Source organism: Eubalaena glacialis, chromosome 3 (assembly GCF_028564815.1).
Source record: "Eubalaena glacialis isolate mEubGla1 chromosome 3, mEubGla1.1.hap2.+ XY, whole genome shotgun sequence".
In the NCBI taxonomy this organism is placed as follows: domain Eukaryota; kingdom Metazoa; phylum Chordata; class Mammalia; order Artiodactyla; family Balaenidae; genus Eubalaena; species Eubalaena glacialis.
In genome coordinates, this window is record NC_083718.1 from 33,610,095 (window position 1) to 33,632,463 (window position 22,369).

A 22,369-nucleotide genomic window follows, 5' to 3' on the forward strand; every position below is an offset into this window, starting at 1 on the left:
GGCGTCGGGGAGGGGCCCCAACGCAGCCGGGGGGTTTGAGAGTGGCGGCGGCCGCGGAGCGATTGGCAAGCTCGGCCGCGGCGAGGAACGCCCCGAGCGCGCGCCCGGCGGGTAGCGGCCCCGACGACCCGCGCCGCCGCCGCCGCCGCCGCGTGTGGGGGCGGGGCGGGGAGGGCGGGGAGGGCGGGGCGCGAGAAGCCGCGGCGGGTGCGGCGGCGGCGGCGGGAGATGCGGGCGGCTGCGGGCACCCCGCGGGCTTGGCTCGGCCGCCGGCGCCTTCTCCGGCTCCGCCGCGGCGGTCGCAGCGGCTGCCGCGCCATCCTCGAGTTCCCAGCTTGAGAAGGCGGCGGGCGGAGAGGAGCATCGTGTTCGAGGCGAAGACCCAGAGGGAGCCCCGCGCGTGGCCTCGGTGAGCGGCCAGCCCCGCACGCCCCGTCCACCCCGCGCCCCGTCGGGGTCTTGAGGCCCGCCAACGGCGGGGAACACGGGCGGGGGCGAGGGGCTCGCTGCACAACAGGAAACGAGCGCGCGGGGGCGGGCGCGGGGGCTGCGGCGCGCGCTCCCCTAGGGATCCGCCCCTGCCCCGCCCCGCCCGCTCAGGCGGCCCTAGCGCCGAGGCGCGCAGGTAGATGCGGCGCGCCGCGCTCCGCTCTCTTCGCCCCTTATTTGGTGCCGCGAGGTCCCTGGGGCAAAAGGTGGCAGTGATGTTTTTTTTGGGAGGGGCAAGAGGGGAGCAATTCTGACTTTATGTAGTGACAGGAAGTTGGAAAGTGAAAGTACAGTAATTCAGTGCTTACCCAGGCCCGGTGAGGTTGCGGCTCTTCCCCCGGACTTTGATCTCCTCGGGGGCACACGGTCATCCGTGTCTCTTCCTCTCCCCAAGCTCGCTATTCATCCGGTGTCAAGTTTCATTTCTTTTTCTATTTCTCTCCCGCAAACCCCCTCCCCTCTTTACTTTCCGCTTAATGTACAGCTGCCGCGAGGCTGGTGGCTTCTTCATTCCTAAGATCAATTGGAAACATCTTTTGGGGGCTGACTATTAACTGGCTTTGGCAGGAAATAAAGGGCATTGTTGACTGAAGTAGTCAAACGATACACGGTTGGCTTTTTCCCAAGCTATTGCTATTTGAAGTTTAGGGCATTTAAAGAAAGACTCTGGAATTTTATTCCTCATCAGAACGGTTCACCCATCTCTTTGGTTGGTGGATCAGAGCCTCCCTCCCTCTTTGCCATCTCCCACTCACCGCCCCACTGCGTGGAAAACTTGGTGCTTCAGTATTTAAGACTGTCAGTGGTGTTTTCATTAAAATGTATTGTGATTCAGTTTTCCCCCTCAGGAACTCTCCCCTCTTTAATTTTGTTTAAATGTTAAAACTGCGTAAGTGGAATACATTTAGGGAAATGTTGTTTTTAAGTTTTATGGTAATGTAACAGTACACTTTTAATATTCTGTTAGTATAGGATACTGTACAGTTAGATACACCAGATTACTTTTTGACAACTACGATGATTTTAAGTCGAAACTAGTCTTGATACATTTCATAATTTGCTTTTGTTTTACTTAAGCAGCACTCTGAATTTGGAGACATTTATTTTTGGGGTCTTAGCTACTGTTTCTGAAAAATAGTTGGGCCATGGGTCACCACAGCAGCTGGACTATGTGTATTGTAAACATGTTTAGGGTGGGAAAGGTTTCACTTAATAGAGGCTTCCTTTCCCTAATGAGTTACTTCAACATGCTCCTTCTTTCATTTTAGCACAGGGACTCATCTACTGTCTTTGAAGTGTTAAGTTAGAATCAGTTATGTTTTCCACATTTAATTCCTCAAAAATCAGATTCCTTCACTTGGATCAGTTAAGTATTTCCCTCCCTCATTATACTTCTACTAAAAATCTCTTTTAAAACTGTAACTTTTGGAAAAAACTGTAATTGTAGAAACATTGAGAATTTCATGAGAAGAAAAAGAAAGGGTTTTGGGGTTTTTTGACTGATAGATAATAAGAATAAAAGTATTTAATATTTTTGACTTTATTTCACTCTGTAATTTTAAATAACTTCTGTAACTTTTTTTCCTTTAATTCTCTTTTATGGCTGAAGAAATTGTTGAATTTCATATTAATAGCACACTTTTAGGAACTAAAATGAAGAGGTTCAGCTTAACTATATGCCCAGTGGTTCACCACCTTTTCAGTCAAAGAATAAACTGATATCAAAATTGAATGAGTAAAATATTCCTTTAAAGTACCCACTGAGGATGTCCATTTTATGTCTTTGTTAGTTTTTCGCAAAAGAAATTTTTTTTCCAGTATTTAAGTCCAAAACCACAGTGCCCATTTTCTTTCACAACCATTTCCAATCCCCGACGCACTGTGAAGTACCCTAAAGAAGCTGCAGCGTTTTCCACACAGTTGGGTTCTGCCCTGCAGTATGCAACAGCCCCACCAGCGTTTGGCTCAGTACACACTCTCTCCTAATAACCAAAGGGAGAGGTGGAAGGTAAACCCACACCACCTTGGGAACACCTCCCATTTGCTCAGGATGGCACTTGTGTACTCATTGTGGAGATGCTGATGGTTATTTCTTTCTTTTTGCATGTATTGCTTAGCCATTATAAACTTGTAGGGCTCAAGCACTATCTGCATGATAGGCGTTAAGACTCTAGGATTTGGTTTGGGGAATTTTTCCAAAAATAAATGGAATTACAGGCACCAAATTTGTAATAGTCTTGAGATTCCGGTTCTCTGCCCCGTTCACTTTCTTCTTTCCTCCTCTCTCCTCTTCCCCTCCTTTCTAGCTTCAACATCACCACCATTATCATTCTCTCACACATACTCACACACTGCTGTAAGCATTGTTGATAATGAAGATGATGTCTGGAAATGTGGAGACTGAGTTCTCTGGTTAAGCTGAAATTTACTGGGAAGTAGTTGTAACAGATTTAGACTAACAAATAATTGTTTAAATGGGAAACATGTAGTTAAAAAGTAACTTGCCATGAACAGGCATTATCAGAAGAAAAGCCTCTGCAGTAAAGTCCGAGAAATGGCAGGGACCCCCCACCCCCCACCTCCCCGCCCAATACTTGATGGATATAATATAAAACCTCTATTTTAACCCAGCTTAAGTGAGGCTATGGGAAACTATGATTTCTAGTGAGCATAGTTATTTAGCATTAAAGTAGCATTTCATATTTGTACATTATTATCACTTAGTATCTAATAATGTAATACTTCTTTACAACCCACTGGTGATGTGAATGCTTTTATCCATCTAGGGAAGTGGTTTCCCTAATGAACAGAGTGTATGACTGTGATGAAAGAGACTTAGATTCATGGTCTCAGTTTCTCCATTAACTCTGTAAATGTGGGAGGCATCTCCCCTATTCTATTCTTTATTATTTTCCCAACTCTACTTTTGGATGACAGTATCTCTGTATAACCAGCTTCGAAGTGATAGCTGAGGATAATTGGAGGACTTTTTGAAAGTCTCAGAAAAGTTACAGAAACTCAGGTATTTTCTAGTATAGTTCCTCATCTTTGCCCTTTTTGGAAGCAGACATTGTTGACCCTTTGTGAGTTGTACATAGTTAGAGTTAGGTTTCTCAGGCCTAACTTTTGTATTGTTTATTTTTAACATCTTTATTGAGATATAATTCACATACCATAAAATTCACCTACTTAGTACAGTTCAGTGGTTTTTGTATATTCACAGAGTTGTATAATCACCACCACGATCTAAATTTAGAATATTTTCATCACCCCATTAACAGTCACTCCCCTTTTCTTCTCCCCACCCATTCCCCATTCCCAGCCCTAAGCAACCACTGATCTACTTTCTGCCTATTCTGGACGTTTCATATAAATGGCTGGCTTCTTTCGCTTAGGGTAATGTTTTCAAGGTTCATCCACTGAAGTAGCCCATATCAGTACTTCATTCCTTTTTCTGGCTAATATTCCACTCTGTGGTTATACTACATTTTGCTTGTCCACTTGTCAGTTGTTGGACATTTGGGTGGTTTCTACTTTTTTGGGTATTATGAATACCACTGTGAACATTCCTGTGTAAGTGTCTGTGTGGACATATATTTTCATTTCTCTTGGGCATATACCTACGAGTGGAATTACTGGGTCATATGGTAACTCTATGTTTAGTATTTTGAGGAACTGCCAAACGGTTTTCCAAAGTGGCTGCACCATTTTACACTCCCATCAGCAATGTATGAGGGTTTCACTTTTCTCCACATTCTAGCCAACACTTATCATCTGTCTTTTTGATTATAGCCATTCTAGTAGGTGTGAAGTGGTATCTTGTGTGGTTTTGATTTTAATTTCCCTAATAACTAATGACACGGAGCATCTTTTCATGTGCTTATTGGACATTTGCATTACTTTTTGGAGAAATGTCTTTTCAAATCCTTGGCCTATTTTCAGTTTGTTTTTTAATTGTAAGGATTCTTTATACTTTTTTGATGAAAGTCCCTTATTATTTGAAAATACTTTCACCCATTCCAAGGATTGTCATCTCACTTGATGGTATTGTTTGCAGCACAAAGTTTTAAATTTTGATGTAGTCAATTTACCTGTTTTTACAGTATTTTAACAGAATTGATTTCATTTAAGTCCTGTTCTAATCCAGTGAGATCTAATTCATAGATTTAAAAAGGAAGGTTTTTTGCTGTGTGTGTGTGTGTGTGTGTGTGTTAAGTTCAATTATAGACTTTTTAGAATGTGCTTATATATGGCCAGAGTTTATGCCCTAAAGAATTCTTCCTGGGAGGGTGGGAGGGAGACGCAAGAGGGAGGAGATATGGGGATATATGTATATGTATAGCTGATTCACTTTGTTATAAAGCAGAAACTAACACAATTGTGAAGCAATTATACTCCAATAAAGATGTTTAAAAAATATTTTAAAAAAAATTCTTCCTTATAAACAAGGTGTTTTGAAGTTTTTGTGAGGAAAATAACTTTGTGAGAACATTTCCTTGCTGCTCCATTGCCTAAACCAATGGTTGTTAACTGAGATGATATGGTCCCCCCAGGAGAACATTTGGCAATGCCTGCAGACATTTTGATTGCCAAATTGGGCAGGAGGTGCTACTGGCATCTAGTCGGTAGAGGCCAGGGATGTTGTTAAACTACAATGCACAGGACAGCGTCCAGGAACAAAAAATAGTCTGGCCCAAAATATCAGTAGTGCTGAATTTAGGAAACTCTGGCCTAAATAGGAAGATCCTAAAACTTGAGATACTGAAAGATATTTCAGTTCCAGTCTTGATAATCAAATAAAGGTTGCTAATCAAATAAAAGGAGGATCTATGCAGGTGGAATCCCTGTGGACAGAATGGTGACAGGACTTGTAACTTAGGGAACATTTTGCTGAATTTTCAGTGCTGCCAATTTATGTGTAAATTACATTTATGATAATGGAAACTATTTGGAGGAGAAATACCAGTGGAGCAAAAGTAGATTATTCCCTATACCTCTGGGCCACCCTGAGACACACAACATATCCTGGCAAATAAACCAGCTGGGCTAATTTAGATAGATGCTGAAATGGTGGTCTCCTCGGAGAATATGACAATGAGTTTTTAAGATAAAATTTAATAACAGTGATACTCTACTGGTTGGCATTCGTCAGTCTGCTCCTGCAATTTATAAAACTAGCTTTATCTCACAGCAAGACTTTTCTTAAGCAGCGTGGCATGCTTAAGAGTTTGGACTCTGGATCCAGATTGCCTGCGTTTATTAAATCTCAGCTCCACCATTTACGTGTGTGACCTTAGACAAGTTACTTAACTCTTTAATGAATCAGTTTTTTCACATGTAAAATGAGGCTGCAGTAGTATCTGTCTTATAGGATTGTTGTGGGGATAAAATGAGTAATTAGTCTAATACAGTTAGAGTACTTAAAACAGTGTCTGACATATACGGTTGGCTGTTAATTGTGTATCTTATTCGATGCCTCTTTCAGCTCATTGCTATGGACAGTGCTATCACCCTGTGGCAGTTCCTCCTTCAGCTCCTAAAGGAGCCTCAGAACGATCACATGATCTGCTGGACCTCTAATAATGGGGAGTTCAAGCTTTTGCAGGCAGAAGAGGTGGCTCGTCTCTGGGGGATTCGAAAGAACAAGCCTAATATGAATTATGACAAACTCAGCCGAGCCCTCAGATACTATTATGTGAAGGTAATACACATCCACCTCAAAACAAGAATTGATCCTTCTCTTCTGGTGAGGTTAGAGGTACTAATGTCCTGGTTTATTTATTTATTAAAAGAAATTTTTTTTAATTGAGGTATAATTGACATAAAGTTATATTGGTTTTGGGTGTACAACATAATGATGCGATATTCGTATACATTGTGAAATGATCACTGTTCTGGTTTATTTTCATTCAATTTATTTTACAGCTTCAGCAGTTTGGAATTAGGATGACAGATGTAAATGTTCCAGGTGTATTTCTGCAAATTCTTATTCAGTACCCAACTCCCATTGCTCATATTTTATTCCTAATTACAGTTGTCTTTAAAGAAAAAATGATTATAGAGTTGGAATAAGGAAAAGGAAATTTGAGATTCTTGAGGATGAATAAATACTCTTGTTTATATCATAATTTACTTTAAAAATTATCTCATATTTACTCATTTTTTTAGCTCTACTTAATTTTTACTTTTTAGTTTAACCTGGAACACAAATTAATACCTTAAAGAATAGCTGTTAATACTTAGATGTGATTTCTTAGTTAAAATTTTGTTGTTTAATTTCTTATTATTTTGAATACATTCTTGGGCACTGAAGTAAAATAAATGGCTCAAATGGGTAGAATTAAAGTGAGAAGCTGGGATCTTAATTTCTTTCACCTTTGAGTGGTTGATGTTATCAGCTTTCCTGTATGGAGAGATGAGGTAAGAAACAGCTGGAGTTTCTGAAGGAAGTAGGAACCTTAGCAGAAGTAATATTCTGAATTCTTTTTTGCTTCCTCAGGATGTGAATGGCTTGTACCTTTGGAGTTGTTTGAGATTGCAGTTCAGCAATTTTTGAGTTCATACAGATACTTGGCTGACAGTGTTAAGCAATTAAAATCTTTCAGCTTTTATGTAACATATTAGTTCAGTTGTTAATAAGACATTTAAATGTTTTTAACTTGTACTCCATAATAGTAGGAACTGTGTTTGGTATGGCTAGATAAATTTAGATGATTTTGAAGCTTTCAAGTAAACTACCTATCAAATAGAGAACCCCATTAGGTCAGCTTTTTCATGGGGGGGTGGGTAAAGTTTAAGAAATGCTTAAGAAAAGTTTAAGAAAGTCTAAGAGTGCTTATTTTATTTATCTACAGAATATCATTAAAAAAGTGAATGGTCAGAAGTTTGTGTACAAGTTTGTCTCGTACCCAGAGATTTTGAACATGGATCCGATGACAGTAGGCAGGGCTGAGGGAGACTGTGAAGCTTTAAGCGTCAGTGAACTCAGCAGCAACAGTTCCAAAGATGTGGAGAATGGTGGGAAAGAGAAGCCACCACAGCCTGGTGCCAAGACCTCTAGCCGCAATGACTACATACACTCTGGCTTATATTCTTCATTTACTCTCAACTCTTTGAACTCCTCCAACAGGAAGCTTTTCAAATCTATAAAAGTTGAGAATCCAGCTGAGAAATTGGCAGAGAAAAAATCTCCTCAGGAGCCAACACCATCTGTTATCAAATTTGTAACCACACCTGCCAAAAAGCCACCAGTTGAACCTCTTGCTGCTGCCATTTCAACTGGGCCAAGTATTTCTCCATCTTCAGAAGAAACTATGCAAGCGTTGGAGAATTTGGCTTCCCCCAGACTGCCTTCTCTGGAAGCACCAACTTCTGCCTCTAGCGTAACTGCCGCTTTTACCACCACACCACCTATTTCGTCCGTGTCCCCTCTGCAGGAGCCTTCTAGAACACCTTCACCACCTCTGAGTTCCAACCCAGATATGGACACAGACATGGAATCAGTGGCTTCTCAGCCAATGGAACTTCCAGAGGACTTGTCCCTGGAGCCTAAAGACCAGGATTTGGCTTTGCCAGAAAAGGACAAAACAAATAATTCATCAAGGTCCAAGAAACCCAAGGGGTTAGAGCTGGCACCAACCCTGGTGATCACGGGCAGTGATCCAAGCCCACTGGGAATATTAAGCCCATCTCTCCCTACAGCTTCTCTTACGCCAGCACTTTTTTCACAGGTAACACTTTCTTTCTTATTAGTGCCGCATTTTTTTTGTTTTGTTTGTTTTTACTCACCTTTTAAAACAAATCCAGAATTTATAACCTCAAGTTCTCATTTGGCTACGTAGGCTTGCCTTACAGAAGGTTATATGACCCTGTGAAAGTAACCCAATTCCTCACCTCAATTAGGATTGTCAAAATAAAAGGTTTGGAGTATTGTGTTAAAAAATTCATTGTTCTACAAGTAAATAAGTATTTGGTTTTTCCACTTTCTCCTAAAGAAAATAAGTATATTCCCTCTCTCTCTCTCCCTTTTTTTTGGGGGGGGGGTCTTATAAAACAACAGTGATAATCTCAAGTTAGAAGACAACAGATACTGAGGTCCTTACAAGTTTGTGCAGTTATTTTCATTAGCTATTTCTTAACTTGCTTATCTCATATAACATTTAAATAGTTAGATTACTCCCAGACCTACGCATTATTAAGGGGAAAATATGTTTGTGACTCAGTTACCCATAATTTCTCCATACCAAAATTCAGATTGGTTTTGTTTTTCTATTTGAAAAAGATTCTACCAAAAACGGGTTAGAAAATATTTTGACCTTTATCTTACCTGGGTTGTAAAAGTAATTTCTGAGTTTTTCCTCATGATAAGATTTCCGACTTGGAGATGCTTGGAGTGGAGAATAGGACAATATTTGGATTCAGAGCTATTTGTATATTACAAGGGTAAACATAATCCTGATAAGCCATTTAGTTATATTTTTGGTTTGTGTATTGCAGACGCCCATCTTACTGACTCCGAGCCCCTTGCTCTCCAGTATCCACTTTTGGAGTACTCTCAGCCCTGTTGCTCCCCTAAGTCCAGCCAGGCTACAAGGTGCTAACACACTTTTCCAGGTAAATTACATAAAAGCTTGTCTTCTATAATTGGGGTGTGGTAAATGAAGAAAGAGGCAAAAAGGCAGTATCCACTCTTCAGTTAATCATTGTAAAACTTCTACTTAATAAGTATTCCTTAGATTTATTTTTGAATTTCTAAGTGTTCATTTTCTGGCCAGCAAACAACTCAGATAAATATTCACGGCAGAGTTTCCTTTTCATTGTTTACTATCCCATACATTTGAATTAGACCAAGAATTGTTTAAAACTGTAGTAGATTTTGAGCCCATCCAATTTTTTTTTTGGTCATTTTAAATGCTAGAAATCCTCTTTTCTAAAAAAAGAAAATGTGTGTGTGTGTGTATATATATATATATATATATATATATATATATATATATATTTTAGAGGGGTTTCCCCTTTTAACTGAGGATTTTAAAAAAATAGAGAAAACTCTTGAGAATAGTATATCAAATACTCCCATTTCCCCCCTCATTCAGAATTGATATTCATCAGCATTTTAAATATATATATTTTTAAAAAAGAATATTGTATTACCTCTTAACCAAGATCTTAGGAAAGGTCTCACAGCTTGCTTTATTTATTTATTTATTTAAACCCTGCAAGGCAGGTATTTTTAATCTTTTTTTTTAAGGTATTTATTTATTTATTTTAATTTTATTTTGTCTGTGCTGGGTCTTTGTTACAGTACGTGGGCTCTTTGTGGTGGCGTGCGGGCTTCTCTGGTTGTGGCGCGTGGTCTCTAGAGCGCACGGGCTCAGTAGTTGCAGCACATGGGCTTCTCTCGAGTTGGGCTCTCTTGCTGTGGCGCACGGGCTTAGCTTAGTTGCTCCGCGACATGTGGGATCTTAGTTCCCCGACCAGGGATCGGACCCTCGTGCCCTGCACTAGAAGGTGGATTCTTAACCACTGGACCACCAGGGAAGTCCCGGTCTCACAGCTTTAAACCATTATTTTGCCCAGAACATCTAGACTTTATAACCTGTAGGCTTTCTTGTAGTTGATTCATTCACTTATTCAAGGGTGACTCCCTGGGAGATTTTCTTAGATTTTGTAATTTAAATTTTCATTTGTTCTTTTGGAAATGGAATGGTGAGGGGGGAAAAAAGAAAGAAAATTAAAAATCTTACTACTTCTGCAATTTGTTTTTTGCAAAAACTTATAAATTATTGAATAGAGTGTTGAGAATTTTCCATATTTCATTTTACATTTTTCTTCGCCTCTCACAAACAGATAATTGAATTATAGAGAGAAAGTCATAGTGCTCATGTAGCTTCAGCCTGGAATCTCCATATAAATTTGGTCTCAGAATACATGATGGGGAGCCCTTTTCTAGGATGAGCACCCTACAACTATTTGCAGCAGTTAAGAGATGGGCATCTCCTTCTGGACCTCTTTTTGATAGTCTGTGATTTGCTATACAATTGAATTATACTCTGTAGTGCATGCTGTCATTTACTGAACTTTCTAAAACCTTCATTTTGAAGTAAAGTGTGAACCTGTGTACCTTAGCATCTGAGGGAAAGTATAGGCTTGTTCTTTCCATTCCATCAAGGTACGCTGGAGGGTGTTAATATTTAACATGTAAGACAAACAATTTTTTTAAAGTTTTTGTGACATCATATTCTTCCATGATAAACAATTACTGCCTTTGTCTTGTGAGCCACTGCAGGTGGATGTCATGTTCTGCCTCAGGGAATATAATAGGGACAGAAAGTGAAATTTAGGGTTGCATAATAGGATGATAATGTGTTTTATTTTCTTTCTCAGTTTCCTTCTGTGCTGAACAGTCATGGGCCGTTCACTCTGTCTGGCCTGGATGGACCTTCCACCCCTGGCCCATTTTCCCCAGATCTACAGAAAACATAACCTATGCACTTGTGGGATGAGAGAACTAAGGAATAAAGAAACAGAAAGACACCCAACATGATTACATTTAAAGTGAGCAATTGATACGTCACAATGCTGATAATAGACTATTGTGATTTCTGCCATTCCCCATTAAAAATGCTTTTTTAGGATTCCCTTTGAATAGGACCCAAGTTAGACTGTGTATAAAAATGCCTTAATTGGAGTCCAGACTCCACCTCCCTCTTTTTCTTTCTTTTTAAAAAATATTTTGAACTTTGTGTTAAAGAAATTTTTGGTGGGGTTTAGCAGCTAGCTATGCTTTGCAAGAGAATTAAGAACAAAGTTACTCCTCCTGCCTTATTGGGACCCTTTGGCCAGGAAAAAAATTATGCTTTGAGCATGTTATATAAAGAAATATTAGTTAAATGAAATGGGCCATATCTTTAGGACTTAATGTGCTCTGTTGAATATTGAGTTGTGCATAAGCAGTGGAGGAAAAAGAATCATTCCTATTCACACAAAGTAAGATTGGAGCAGGACTGTTGGGTAGATTCTGTTTTGCTATGAACTATAACATATGTAAGCAATTCCACAAAAAGACATCTTATTTACATTTATTCAGGGTGGATCTCTTAGCCATATGTGTGATCTTGTCTGAACCTGTCAACAGAGCATAGAGCTAGTTTATTCCCACATAGGGAGATTTTTAAACCGGGGACTTAAAACAGTATTTGGAACAACCAGTAAGAATATGGGACCCCATAGCTGGCACAGAAATGTCATCTGCTCTCTAGGTGGTATGATTACACACCCACGGAATACAGTATGGTAAATGATGGCTTTTAGGGAGATGAACCTGGGGTTTGAAATTTTGAGGCATCTCTGAGTCAAAGATTCAATTGAATAACTTGAAACAACATGTAGGGCTTTTCTCAGTTGGAAGGTACCGGCATGAAGGACCCTTTTCTTTGTTCATTTTATCCCATTTTCTACTGTATATTTGTCTTTTAAATTTAAGGTTGTTAGAGGTTGTGATAGTTTTAACAATGTAATTAGGAAGATGAAAAGCAAAGTGAAGCCTCCAAATCTGTAGTGAAGTAAAGATATGCTTATTTCTTTGAGGTTTTTTTTTTTTTTTAATAAGGAAGGAGCAGAGTTCATTTGGCAATGCTCATACATAGGGATTGGATTATTCATATTAGTAATGAAAAACTTAGGCCTTCATCTCTACCAAATTTATAAAATATTACCATGTAGTAATCAGTGCCAGGTGCAGACAGATTTGTTGATCCCCTAAACTGATTTGATACCAACATCACAGTTGAGTCTTTTGAAAAACTTGGCTTTAAAGTCCAGGATCAGATGATATGCTGCTACCATCACCACCACCCTGCCCATTAAACTAGTCTTTTAACCCTAGAAATAGTTCCTATAATTAACCACCTGAAGTAAATGGAATAAGGGAGTAGTAAGGACTTGAGGGCTCAAAGTGACACTGCTATAAACCAGCATCTTCCAGATATATCAAGTTCACTTTGTTTTATACAGTATGGAGAAACTCTAGCATAAGATGTCTATGCTAGTTCATTAGTAGCAGAAGGACAGTATTCAGGGAGCTGCCTTTATATTTGTAGTGTTGGAGACCTGTTACTGGTTCATTTGTGGTTATCAGCTGAAAAGTTCTGTTCCTGAGATGTGCAATAGCAGTGTTGAAAGGTAGTGTTCAGTAGTGATGGGGAACAGACATACTGGATTTTCTTTCCACATTGAATCATTTCGTTTGCATGCCTCTTTGAAATTAGACTGCTCAGCAGCACTTTGGACTAGTTTTTATTAGGTTAATTCACATTTTGTACATTAGATAAGTAAATATTGATGGCTTGATTTAACTAGATATTTTAAATTTTGAAAGCACAAAAGTATCTTATTTTGAGTCAAAGGAGAAAAGCCATTGGTTTGTTTTCATAGATAGTATCTTTGATAATTAACCGTCTCAGCACAGGGGTGCCTGGAACCAAGGGCACCATTAAAACTCAGTCAAAGCAACTTCCTAGGAACCAGTTTTAGTGAGTCCTCTGCCTATAAACCTCTCCCAGAAGTCTCTGAGAGGTGTGGGCCTTAGGAGGTTGATGATGATCTGCTTTCTCTTTGAGATCAACTATTCTGGGGAAGTTGGTGTGTGTGTTCATGTGTATGTATGTGTTCACTTTTTTAAGTGAAATGAAACTGCAACCATAGTGCAAGTGTATGAGGCAGATCGTTCTATTTGTAAACTACCTCCTTCCTGGAAAAGTCTCTGTTTTGTATTTTTTTGAACATCCACAGAGTTCTTCTTAGCATCAAAAGGTGACATACCACTTAAGATCAGTATTCACTGGAGAGACTTATATTTGGTAGCGGTAGCTGGTATCCATCACTAGTCACTTTGCCAGGATGAATGCTGGTGGGCAAAAGTAGCCCAAGTTAAGATAGGGGAGCAGGTTTAGTGAGTTTTTGCGACTTCTGCTGTGATTAGCTTAACTTTTCATTTGCTCTGGCCGATATCTAGTCAGTTGTATGCTGCGAGATGTTTAACCACCAGGCTCTCTGAAGGGAAAAAAAGGGCCTTAAATTGTAGCATTTGCTGATTCCCATGATGTTAGTTACTCCCTCTGTGGCTGATTTTAAGCCACCACCTTGGAGTTGAGAAGTGGGGGGCGCACAGTTGTCTCAGAGCCACACACTCAGCCAGCGAACCACTGCATTTATTTCACCCTAGGGTGGATTTTCACATAATTTCTAAAATAATTTTTTCTTTTTGGTTTGTCACAGTGCTTTTGTGATATAATATTCCTCATGGCATATTTTATGTGTTCAAACAAAGGTGGAAACTTCCATTGACTTTTTAAAAATTTATACATGATGGAAGAATCCAGAAACCCTCAAAAGGTCAACCTTATGCTTCTTCGAGTTAAAATATAGGTTTAATTTTTCTACATCTTGGTGGTTAAAATACAGGTTAGAGTAATTTTTTTCTTTAGATTTTGATAGGGAAAATAAGCCCATGAGCCTATAGTAAAAGGGTACTGGATTTTTTTTTACACTGGATTTTTTTTACAATTCCTTGAAGATTTACATACTATATTAGAGATCAAAAAAGGCAGCACTGACTGTTGAATCTATTTACATGGCACAATTTTTAGTTTTCTCCATACTATGCGTCACTTAGGCTTGGAGGAGACAGTAAATCAGAGGCTTGGAATTCTGGAGCTGTAACTGCAGGCTGTTGATATTATCACTTCAGTTCCATTCACACTTGGCATTGTGTGATGTCTAGTCTAATGACATTGTTTCATCCTGATCTCAGAACTTGTGTTATGATTCTGAAGTTCTCAAGGGCAGTTTTGTATGTTTCTAGTGAATTTATGCACATTAGAGCCACTCACTGGCATTTCAGAAAAGCAGTCTCCAACCTTTTTGAACACACACCTTGATCAATAAAAGGCTTTGAACACAAGTACCCTATTGCAAATTTATATGTATATATGTTAAGTTATATACTGCTATACTAAAGTCCTATGTACACTATAAGACATAACACAAAACAGAAATTAAGGATGGCATAAAAATAAATCTTGAGTAGAAATTCTAATATTTTTTTCCTGCACCCAGTAGATTGTCTTGTGCACCCCCCTGGAGGCATGTACTCTACTTTAAAGCCCCCTGACTCAGGGTATTGTTTGTCAGTCTAATCTTGAAAAATACAATGTGGAAGCTTTGGTTGTGATGTATGGGGAAATCCTTTACGTATTTGATTTGATTTTTATGTAAAATCTCCAGTAGAGATTAGGAATTTTTCAGCAGAGCTTGTCGTCAACTTTCTGAAATTTCCTATTTCTTTTTCATAAGAAATTTCTTTTTCATATGTTGCCAAATAGCCCATTACCAAATGTTTTCCAGAGCTTCATGCTTATTATTTTTGACAGCCTGTTGTCTCTTTCCTTTTCATATTAGGTGTGACTTTATAATTTACTTTTATTTTACTAGCTGCTCTCAAACTTCTTTTGGCCTTATTAATGTTACATTTTACCAACAATTTCAGAATTATTTCAAGTTGCTTTATGTTAAAATACATAACAACCTCCATTTTCTTGCTGCATTGGTAAGTTTTTTTTTATTATTATTATTTTTTTGGTAACATTTTGGCATCTGAAGAAATAAATACTTTCTTGATGGGTCTGTTCTATCTATCACTTCATTTATTGTATATATTTTATTTACCCATGCCAGAAATCTAGCATTGTGCTGAGGTGCCATTCTTAGGTGTGTAAACAAGTACGGCGACAAGTGCAGGTCTCTGTGCAGAAGCCTGGAGCTCTGAGTGAAGGACCACAGCAACAGGAAAACTAGACTCTTCATGAAGTACGTAGTCTGTGATCTGAGGGTGTGACAGGATGGAATTGAGAAGTTAATTGTTCAATTCATAGTAGTGAAGTGGAGGCCAGCCATAATTATCTTGAGCAGGTACTCTGACCAGAGAATTAGTTCGATGGAAAGTGTTTGGTTAATTATCTTCTTGGTTTTGGGTCAACAATTAAATGGGTTGTTACTGTTTTTAATGCTGCTGGCATTGCCTGAAACAAGGTGCCCTGTTATTTCTCTGTGTCATCAGAACTCTGCTTACTGAAGTTGAAGTTTTAATCTTAGAATCTAGAATTCTTGTGGGTGGTGGTGTATTAAGCAAGAAAAGAAGGCGGTTTGATTTCATTTCTCGTACTTGGTGGAACCTGTTAGGATGAAAGTCATGTTTTTACCTGTAAACAGAGCAGATCTGAAAAGGTGAGTTATTGATGTAGTATAAATGTTCCATTTGAAGCTGCCAGTTTCTTCAAGCTACTTTTCTGAAAAAAAAAAAAATTGTGGTAGATTGACAGCCTGCCAGAAAATAGCAATTTCTAGGGTGCTGCCATCCACACTTAGCTGTTGTGAAAATGGAAATCAGAGTGGTTTGTGTAAGAGGGGAAAGGTTGGCTCTAAGCTTTCTATAGAAACCAGGAAATTCAGGCTGTTGTTAACATTTTAAATGAAACCTTTAACAAGAAAATTTATGAGGGATACAATCAAACATAGTAAGTCTCTTGAACTCTAATCTTTTGAGTATAATACACATCAAGAAGTTTTAGGAGGCTTAAGTTTTTATTTTAAAATATTTTGGGAAACTAGAGCATTTCTTTCCAAGTCATTCTGATTGGCTGAGTGCATATATGTGTGTGTATATATACTGATGTATTGACTGAGTATATCTTTGTGTGTATGTGTATAAATAAATCTATTTTTCAGAGGGAACATATGGTCATCCTAGTCTAGGATGGTTCCTAGGCTATTTTATACTAAAACTTAAAAACAAAAATTGGCTGCACTTTGCAGTTGTCACTTTTTAAAAATTAATGCCTTGCACATTTCAGTTTTTTTAAATGCATAGAATCATAGGCCTTAAAGACTAATTGCTTGTCTACTCTTTAGAAATACTGTACAGTGCTACATGTGACATACTCTAAGCAAAGTCATCTTAAACTGTTTTCTTATGTTCATGTATTATTGAGCAAGTAAGAATGTTCTTTCTAAAAATTTCTACATTTTTGTGTTAAATCCTTGTTACGTTGGGTTCTAAGTTTCTCAGAGAGGAGGTTTATGCTAGACGTAGTATTTCTAAAATACAGATTTAACCATGATTGATATAGTGGTGGAGGAATTCTGGCATTGTAGCCTATTCATCCTTTTGAACTGTACATAAAAAGCATTAGCAGAAAACTCAGTGTATCTTGGGCTGAATGGTCTTCTCAACTTTGCCTTGTTTCCCATCTCATAAGGGCCCGTTCTTGTTCTTGTCCCCTCCAAGGATTATGAGCCCTGCGAGGACAGGCCTGGGATCTTCTGGACGGGTTGGGGGTGGGGAGGTGCCCTGTGGCTGGGCCTGAGTTCTAGCCAGTCCATCATTCAAGCTTGCCTAGAGTTCAGGGGTGGGAATGCCATATACTGGTATGAAATCACTTGGCACTTTTTGGGACACCATTATTAGCACTGTTCTGTTTTTAATAACTGGAAGCACTTAATGATTATTTTGTTTAATTTCATCTTGAGGATATTGAGGGTCAGGGAAGTTAAGGTTATTGCTTGCTTATGTTTTCTGGAACTTAAGACTGTTTGGAGAAGGGATAAATGGATTACCCAATGAGCCATTCTAGGCTCTGTAAGGTATGCTGTTTTGGCTAGGATGCTTTAAAATAACTTACAAGCTTTTAATATTCTGCTTTGTAGAAATGTATGACTTTTAATGGTTTGCAGTTGGTGGATTATACTCAACTTTGTGAATTCGCCAACTTTAAGTTTCTTTTCTGTTTAATCATTGTTGCTTATTGTCTGTCAGGTAGGGGACACAGTCCCTCCTAAGACATTTCATACTTTTTGTTTTTGATGGCAGTATTACCAAGGGCCTTTAAGTGTACATTACATTCATTGCTTATGTGATAAAGTAGCATATTGTATGAACTTCCCTGTTCAGTATTAGTGAAATGAACTAAGATGCATATATGTAAAGATAGAAATGAATGCAATTAATTTTTGATTACTTGAGGCCTATTTATTTGGTTTGGCCATTTGACCTTTTCTAGTCACAATCATATGTATTTCTTCACTTTTACCTTCTAGCAGTTTCATTTATCTTTGTGGGTAGGGAAGGTTAAATATGAAACTCAGTCCAGTCATTTTGCTACTGGTTGGCTTTGGTTTGAGGCAAATAAAATTTTTGACTTAGTTTTTTAGAATTCTGCCCTTTTCACTAGATAATCAAGTTGGCTTTTAAAAAAAGTGTACGATTTTGTCCTTTGAAGAACAAACTAATAGTTTTCTGTGAGCCCTATTGGATCTTCAAGTATGGACATCACTTGAAAATTAAATACTGTTAAACTTTTGATTTTCGTCCACCCTATCTATTAAGTCAGAAAAAGAGCATATGTCTGCTGTGGTGTTAACACAGAGAGATGTATTCTTTTACCTCAGCGTCTTAGTTTGGCCTCTGTAATAAGAACTTGTCAGGGTGCTTTTCTTAAACTCCGATTCATTCAGCTGAGAAGACAGTTACTTCATTGTTTATTTTTCCCCTTGTTTATTTTATTGAAATTTATCTCTCATAATATCTAGTATCCACTACTTTTGTATAAACAGAATACTTACATATAATGCCAGTGCACACCTACCCAAAAGACTGCATTACTGTTAAAGTGTCATTAATAACTTGTCTTGATTAATCTCAGTGTAATTTACATGAGGGAGACCTTCGAAGTATTAAAATCACTTTTTCTTTTTCCTAAAAAAGCAATTCAAATGATGGTAACTGCTAACATTTATTAAAATCACGTTAATTGTTGATGCAGCTGGAGAGAAACTGCCACATCTTCTAGCTAAGCAGTCTGACTTAACGTGTTGGGAAACTAAGGGATGTTGTTTTAGGGTAGTTAGTATGGCTGTAGCCGGAGCCTTCAGCTCTACATGTGTGTGGCAAAAAAACTTTACAGAGTTTAGGTTGGTGAGGAAGAATATGCGCTGGCACTTTGAGGGCTTTATAATATGCTGCTTTTAGGAGGGAAAAGTGTAGTTGATACTCAGTGCACCTCCAGACATAGTAAGGGGTTGCTCTGAATAAACAATCAGGTGATCTTTCTTTTTTTTCTATGGCTTCAAGTTTTATGCAAAAATATTGTTAAATTCTGTAATGATGATATGCATCTTTTTAGAAAGATGATACATTTTTTAAAACTATTTTATATAAGAACTGTCAGAGGAATCTGCTTTGTATAATGGCAAGCTGGCTTTAAGAAAGCACTGTATCAAATTTACTGAAGTCCAAAATTATATAGATATGTTAATAGATGTATGTGCAACTTGATATGGACAATTGTATTTTTTTAAATAAATATTTTTAACAAAATGACTTTCTGAATTATTTCCCTCCTCTCACATCTATTGAGGTAGTCTTTGTGTATTATATTCCCATCTATGCTAAATGTGGGTAAGGAAAGTTCAGCTTTCCCAAAGGTTATCAATCATTAAAACCTGGCCTTCAACTATTTGATGTGTATCTACATTAAAATATTTAAAGCCTGTGTTGAGATAGGTAGTGAAAAGGGGAAACTGTAAAATGACTGTTGATATAAAAAGGAATTAAAAGAGTACTGACTGACTGGCTAGAAAAATTATTTGCCTTGTGAAATCTTTTTATTTTACTTTTAAAATTTATTTACATTTTTTAAAAGTATTTAAATTTTAATCAATCAGGTTCTTTTGTTTTAGTCCTTTGTAAGAAGCAGCTCTTGCTTATTTCTGCTCTAGGCACTGTTTCTTCACGTAGTTTTTGAGATTAGAAACTAGAGACTTCAGTTCGTTCAGCAAATGAAGTTAGTTGTTAGGCCTTTTTAGAACTGGTCTGATAAAATATACATGGGGGCAAGTGGGGTTAATAGGTGGCAAAATCACATCAGAGCTCTGTTTCATATCTCTAGATGAAAATAAGAGTAACAAACTGTCCCGCGGGGGACGACAGTTCACTAGCGCTGGTGAGATGTCCCTTCAGATGATGGGGCAATGTTCACTCAGCACAGTGGGTGGTAACCACTTGTTAGGACTGCTGGATTCCCCTAAACCAGTGTTCTCAAAATGCATTGCCTAGAACAGTAGTCCCACGAGGGCGAATAAGATTGGGAAATGGGGTCTTCACCTCTTGGAGAGTCGAAGTGCATATTAGAATATTAAAAGCTCTAAGAAATCTTTTCGTAAAAATAACCTGTTTAATCCACCATTTTCTAACCTTTCTGACTGCTGACACGTCCTCTTTTGAGAGGCATAATGTCTATTTTGCAATTATCAATACTTTGTGTTTCATAGATGCATCTAATGATAAAACGAATATCCTAATATTGGGTAATTTTCCAGGGCTGGCATTATTAGGTAGGAGATAATCATTAACAGTTTTAAGATTTCACATTGATTGTCACTACAAAGCACTGCAATTACTGGAATACACCCTGTAACTGAAGGGAGTCCATGAAGTTGACTTCATTTGGAATAATTTCCAAGAAGAGGGCATTATATAATGAAAAATGAAACAGGGACAATAATTTCTAATAGCTGTGCAAGTTAGGTGGCAAGCATTGGTGGCAAGGAGGTTGCTGGAACAGAGTTGATTTTATGGTTCTCATATGTTTTGAATACACATCATTTGATAGAAACCCCTCTCTAGTCAAGGTCACCTTCCGTATTGCCAAATCCAGTGGCTGATGTTCAGTCCACATGGGACTTTGTAGCAGCACTGATTACTTCCTCCTTCTTAAGATATTCTTCACATGCCTTCCAGGAAACCACATTCTCTCCTGAACTTCCTCCTACTTCTCTGGTTGCTTCTCTCATTTACTCTGCTGGATCCTGTTCTTCTTTTCAAACCTCTCGGTGTTGCAGAATCCCAAGGCTCAATCTTCGATCTCTCTCTACATTTACTCCCTAGATGACCTCATTCAGTCCCGTGGCTTTAAACATTCTTTATACGTAGGTGACCACGAAGTTTGTATCTTCAGGCTTGACTTTTAACCTCTAGATTTTATATCTATCAGCCTTCTTGACATCCAAGATAGCATCATAAAATGAACATGTCCTGAAACAACTCTTGAGTGCTCCCGTTGTCTTCCAGTGTTAAATGGCCTTATCCCATGCCCATAACACAAGTCAAATGCCTTTGGGGTTATCCTTGATTCCCATCTTTCTCTCATGCCCCACACCTGATTTATCAGCAAATTGTCAGTTTGACTTTCAAAATATACTTTAACCCAATCACTCTGACTACTGATGCTACCAACATTGTCCAAGCCACCACCATCTCTTACATAGTTTACTGCAATTATACCCTTTCTGGTGTTCCCAGTTTCATCCTTGTTCCACAGTCTCTCTTTTTCACACAACAACCAGAGTATTACTTTTAAACATGTAAATCAGATCATGTCCCTTGCTGCCCACAACTCTCCCAATAACCTCACCTAACTAAAAAAAAAAAAAAAAAATCCACATTCCTACCATGGCTTATATGATCTGAACCCCCAGCTACCACCCCAACTTATTTGCCACTCTTCCCACTTCCTCACTGCACTTAGCCACACCGGCCTGCTTGCTGTTCCTCAGACGCTATAAGCATATTCAGTCTAAGGCCCTTGCACTTGCTGTGTCCCCTGCCTGACAGGAATACCTCAGGTCTTTGGATGGTTGCTCCTGCCTCTCATTTCGGTTTCTGCATAAATGGCACCTCTTTAGAAAGGCCACTGGAGCATCTCTTGACATTCCCTCTTCCCATCCACCTTCCCTGCTTTATTTTTCTTTACGCACTCAATTATCACTCACCCTGTGGCATGTTACTTGTTTACTGTCTTTGTGAGGCAGGGACTTCTGTCCCACTCTCTGCTGTATCTGCACCTAGATCAGTGCTTTAAACCTAGAAGGTGATCAATAAATCTTTTTTAAATGAATAAATGAATTCTCTAAAAGACTTTTTATGTCACTGTGAATCTGGTATACTTCCAGATGCTGGTATACTGATGGGTTAGATTCCCACATCCAAGTGGCAGAAGGAAATCTGGGAACAGGGTGATTCCACAGCACTCTGAAATGTCAACACCCTTCAAAGAAGATCAGGAAAAAAGCCTACTTTCTCTGTAACTGATATTGAAGTGTGGTATAAAACCTACCTGCTTCCCCTTATTCTGATCATATGTAAGAGGGAACAGTGGTTCCCAGTCCTCCCTCTGAGAGTTTTGTTTCTTCTAAAATATCAGCCATGGGAACCTATAGTATGAGAGAAACCTGTCTTTGGGGAACATTTGGTCATTTGTTTCTGAGCTTTTATAAAAGGATCAATTGTCCTTCATAATGGACAACACGCTTATTAAATTTGAAATATTTTATTTTAGGAAAGGTACTCTTAGATTTGTTTCAATCTTGTTTTCTATATTCACAAATTAATCATGATCACCTTAGATATAGCTATTGATTCTTCTTTCTAAATCTGTATAAAACGGATGTTTTCTTGAAAAAAACCACAAGAAAAATATAGCTGCTTTCTTTTTCCCCAGGTCAGTCACTCACTCTGGTTAGATTGCACAAGTAAGTCTGGCTGCCATCTAATACTTCTAAGTATTTACAGACATAGTTAAAACTATACCCCTAGACCAGCAGCTTTCAAAAGAATTTGGATGTTTGACTTACAATAAATATGTACCAAACATATGAACAGTTTCTAAGCTGCTAATGAGGAGGTTTTAAAAATAAAAATTGCTAACAGTTATTAAGCAAATTTCTATGTCAGGCATATGATAACTGCTTTACACAAATTCACTTA

The 22,369-nt window shown here is 38.5% G+C and overlaps 1 protein-coding gene across 1 annotated transcript; it reads left to right on the forward strand.

Moving 5' to 3' along the window:
• The first annotated feature begins 223 nt into the window (after window positions 1-223).
• On the forward strand, window positions 224-15,001 carry ELK4 (ETS transcription factor ELK4). Its single transcript, XM_061187423.1, has 5 exons — window positions 224-409; window positions 5,975-6,190; window positions 7,344-8,219; window positions 8,986-9,102; window positions 10,876-15,001. Exons 2-5 carry the CDS (start codon window positions 5,984-5,986, stop codon window positions 10,972-10,974), a joined length of 1,299 nt encoding a protein of 432 aa, XP_061043406.1. The 5' UTR covers window positions 224-409; window positions 5,975-5,983; the 3' UTR covers window positions 10,975-15,001.
• Window positions 15,002-22,369: the final 7,368 nt, after the last annotated feature.

What these genes read in the sequence shown, in the direction of transcription:
- ELK4 (XM_061187423.1), top strand. Translation starts at nt 5,984, where the DNA reads ATGGACAGTGCTATCACCCTGTGGCAGTTCCTCCTTCAGCTCCTAAAG. An exon ending in TCAGATACTATTATGTGAAG is followed by an intron (nt 6,191 to 7,343) that starts GTAATACACATC and finishes ATTTATCTACAG; the next exon opens with AATATCATTAAAAAAGTGAA. An exon ending in CGCCAGCACTTTTTTCACAG is followed by an intron (nt 8,220 to 8,985) that starts GTAACACTTTCT and finishes TGTGTATTGCAG; the next exon opens with ACGCCCATCTTACTGACTCC.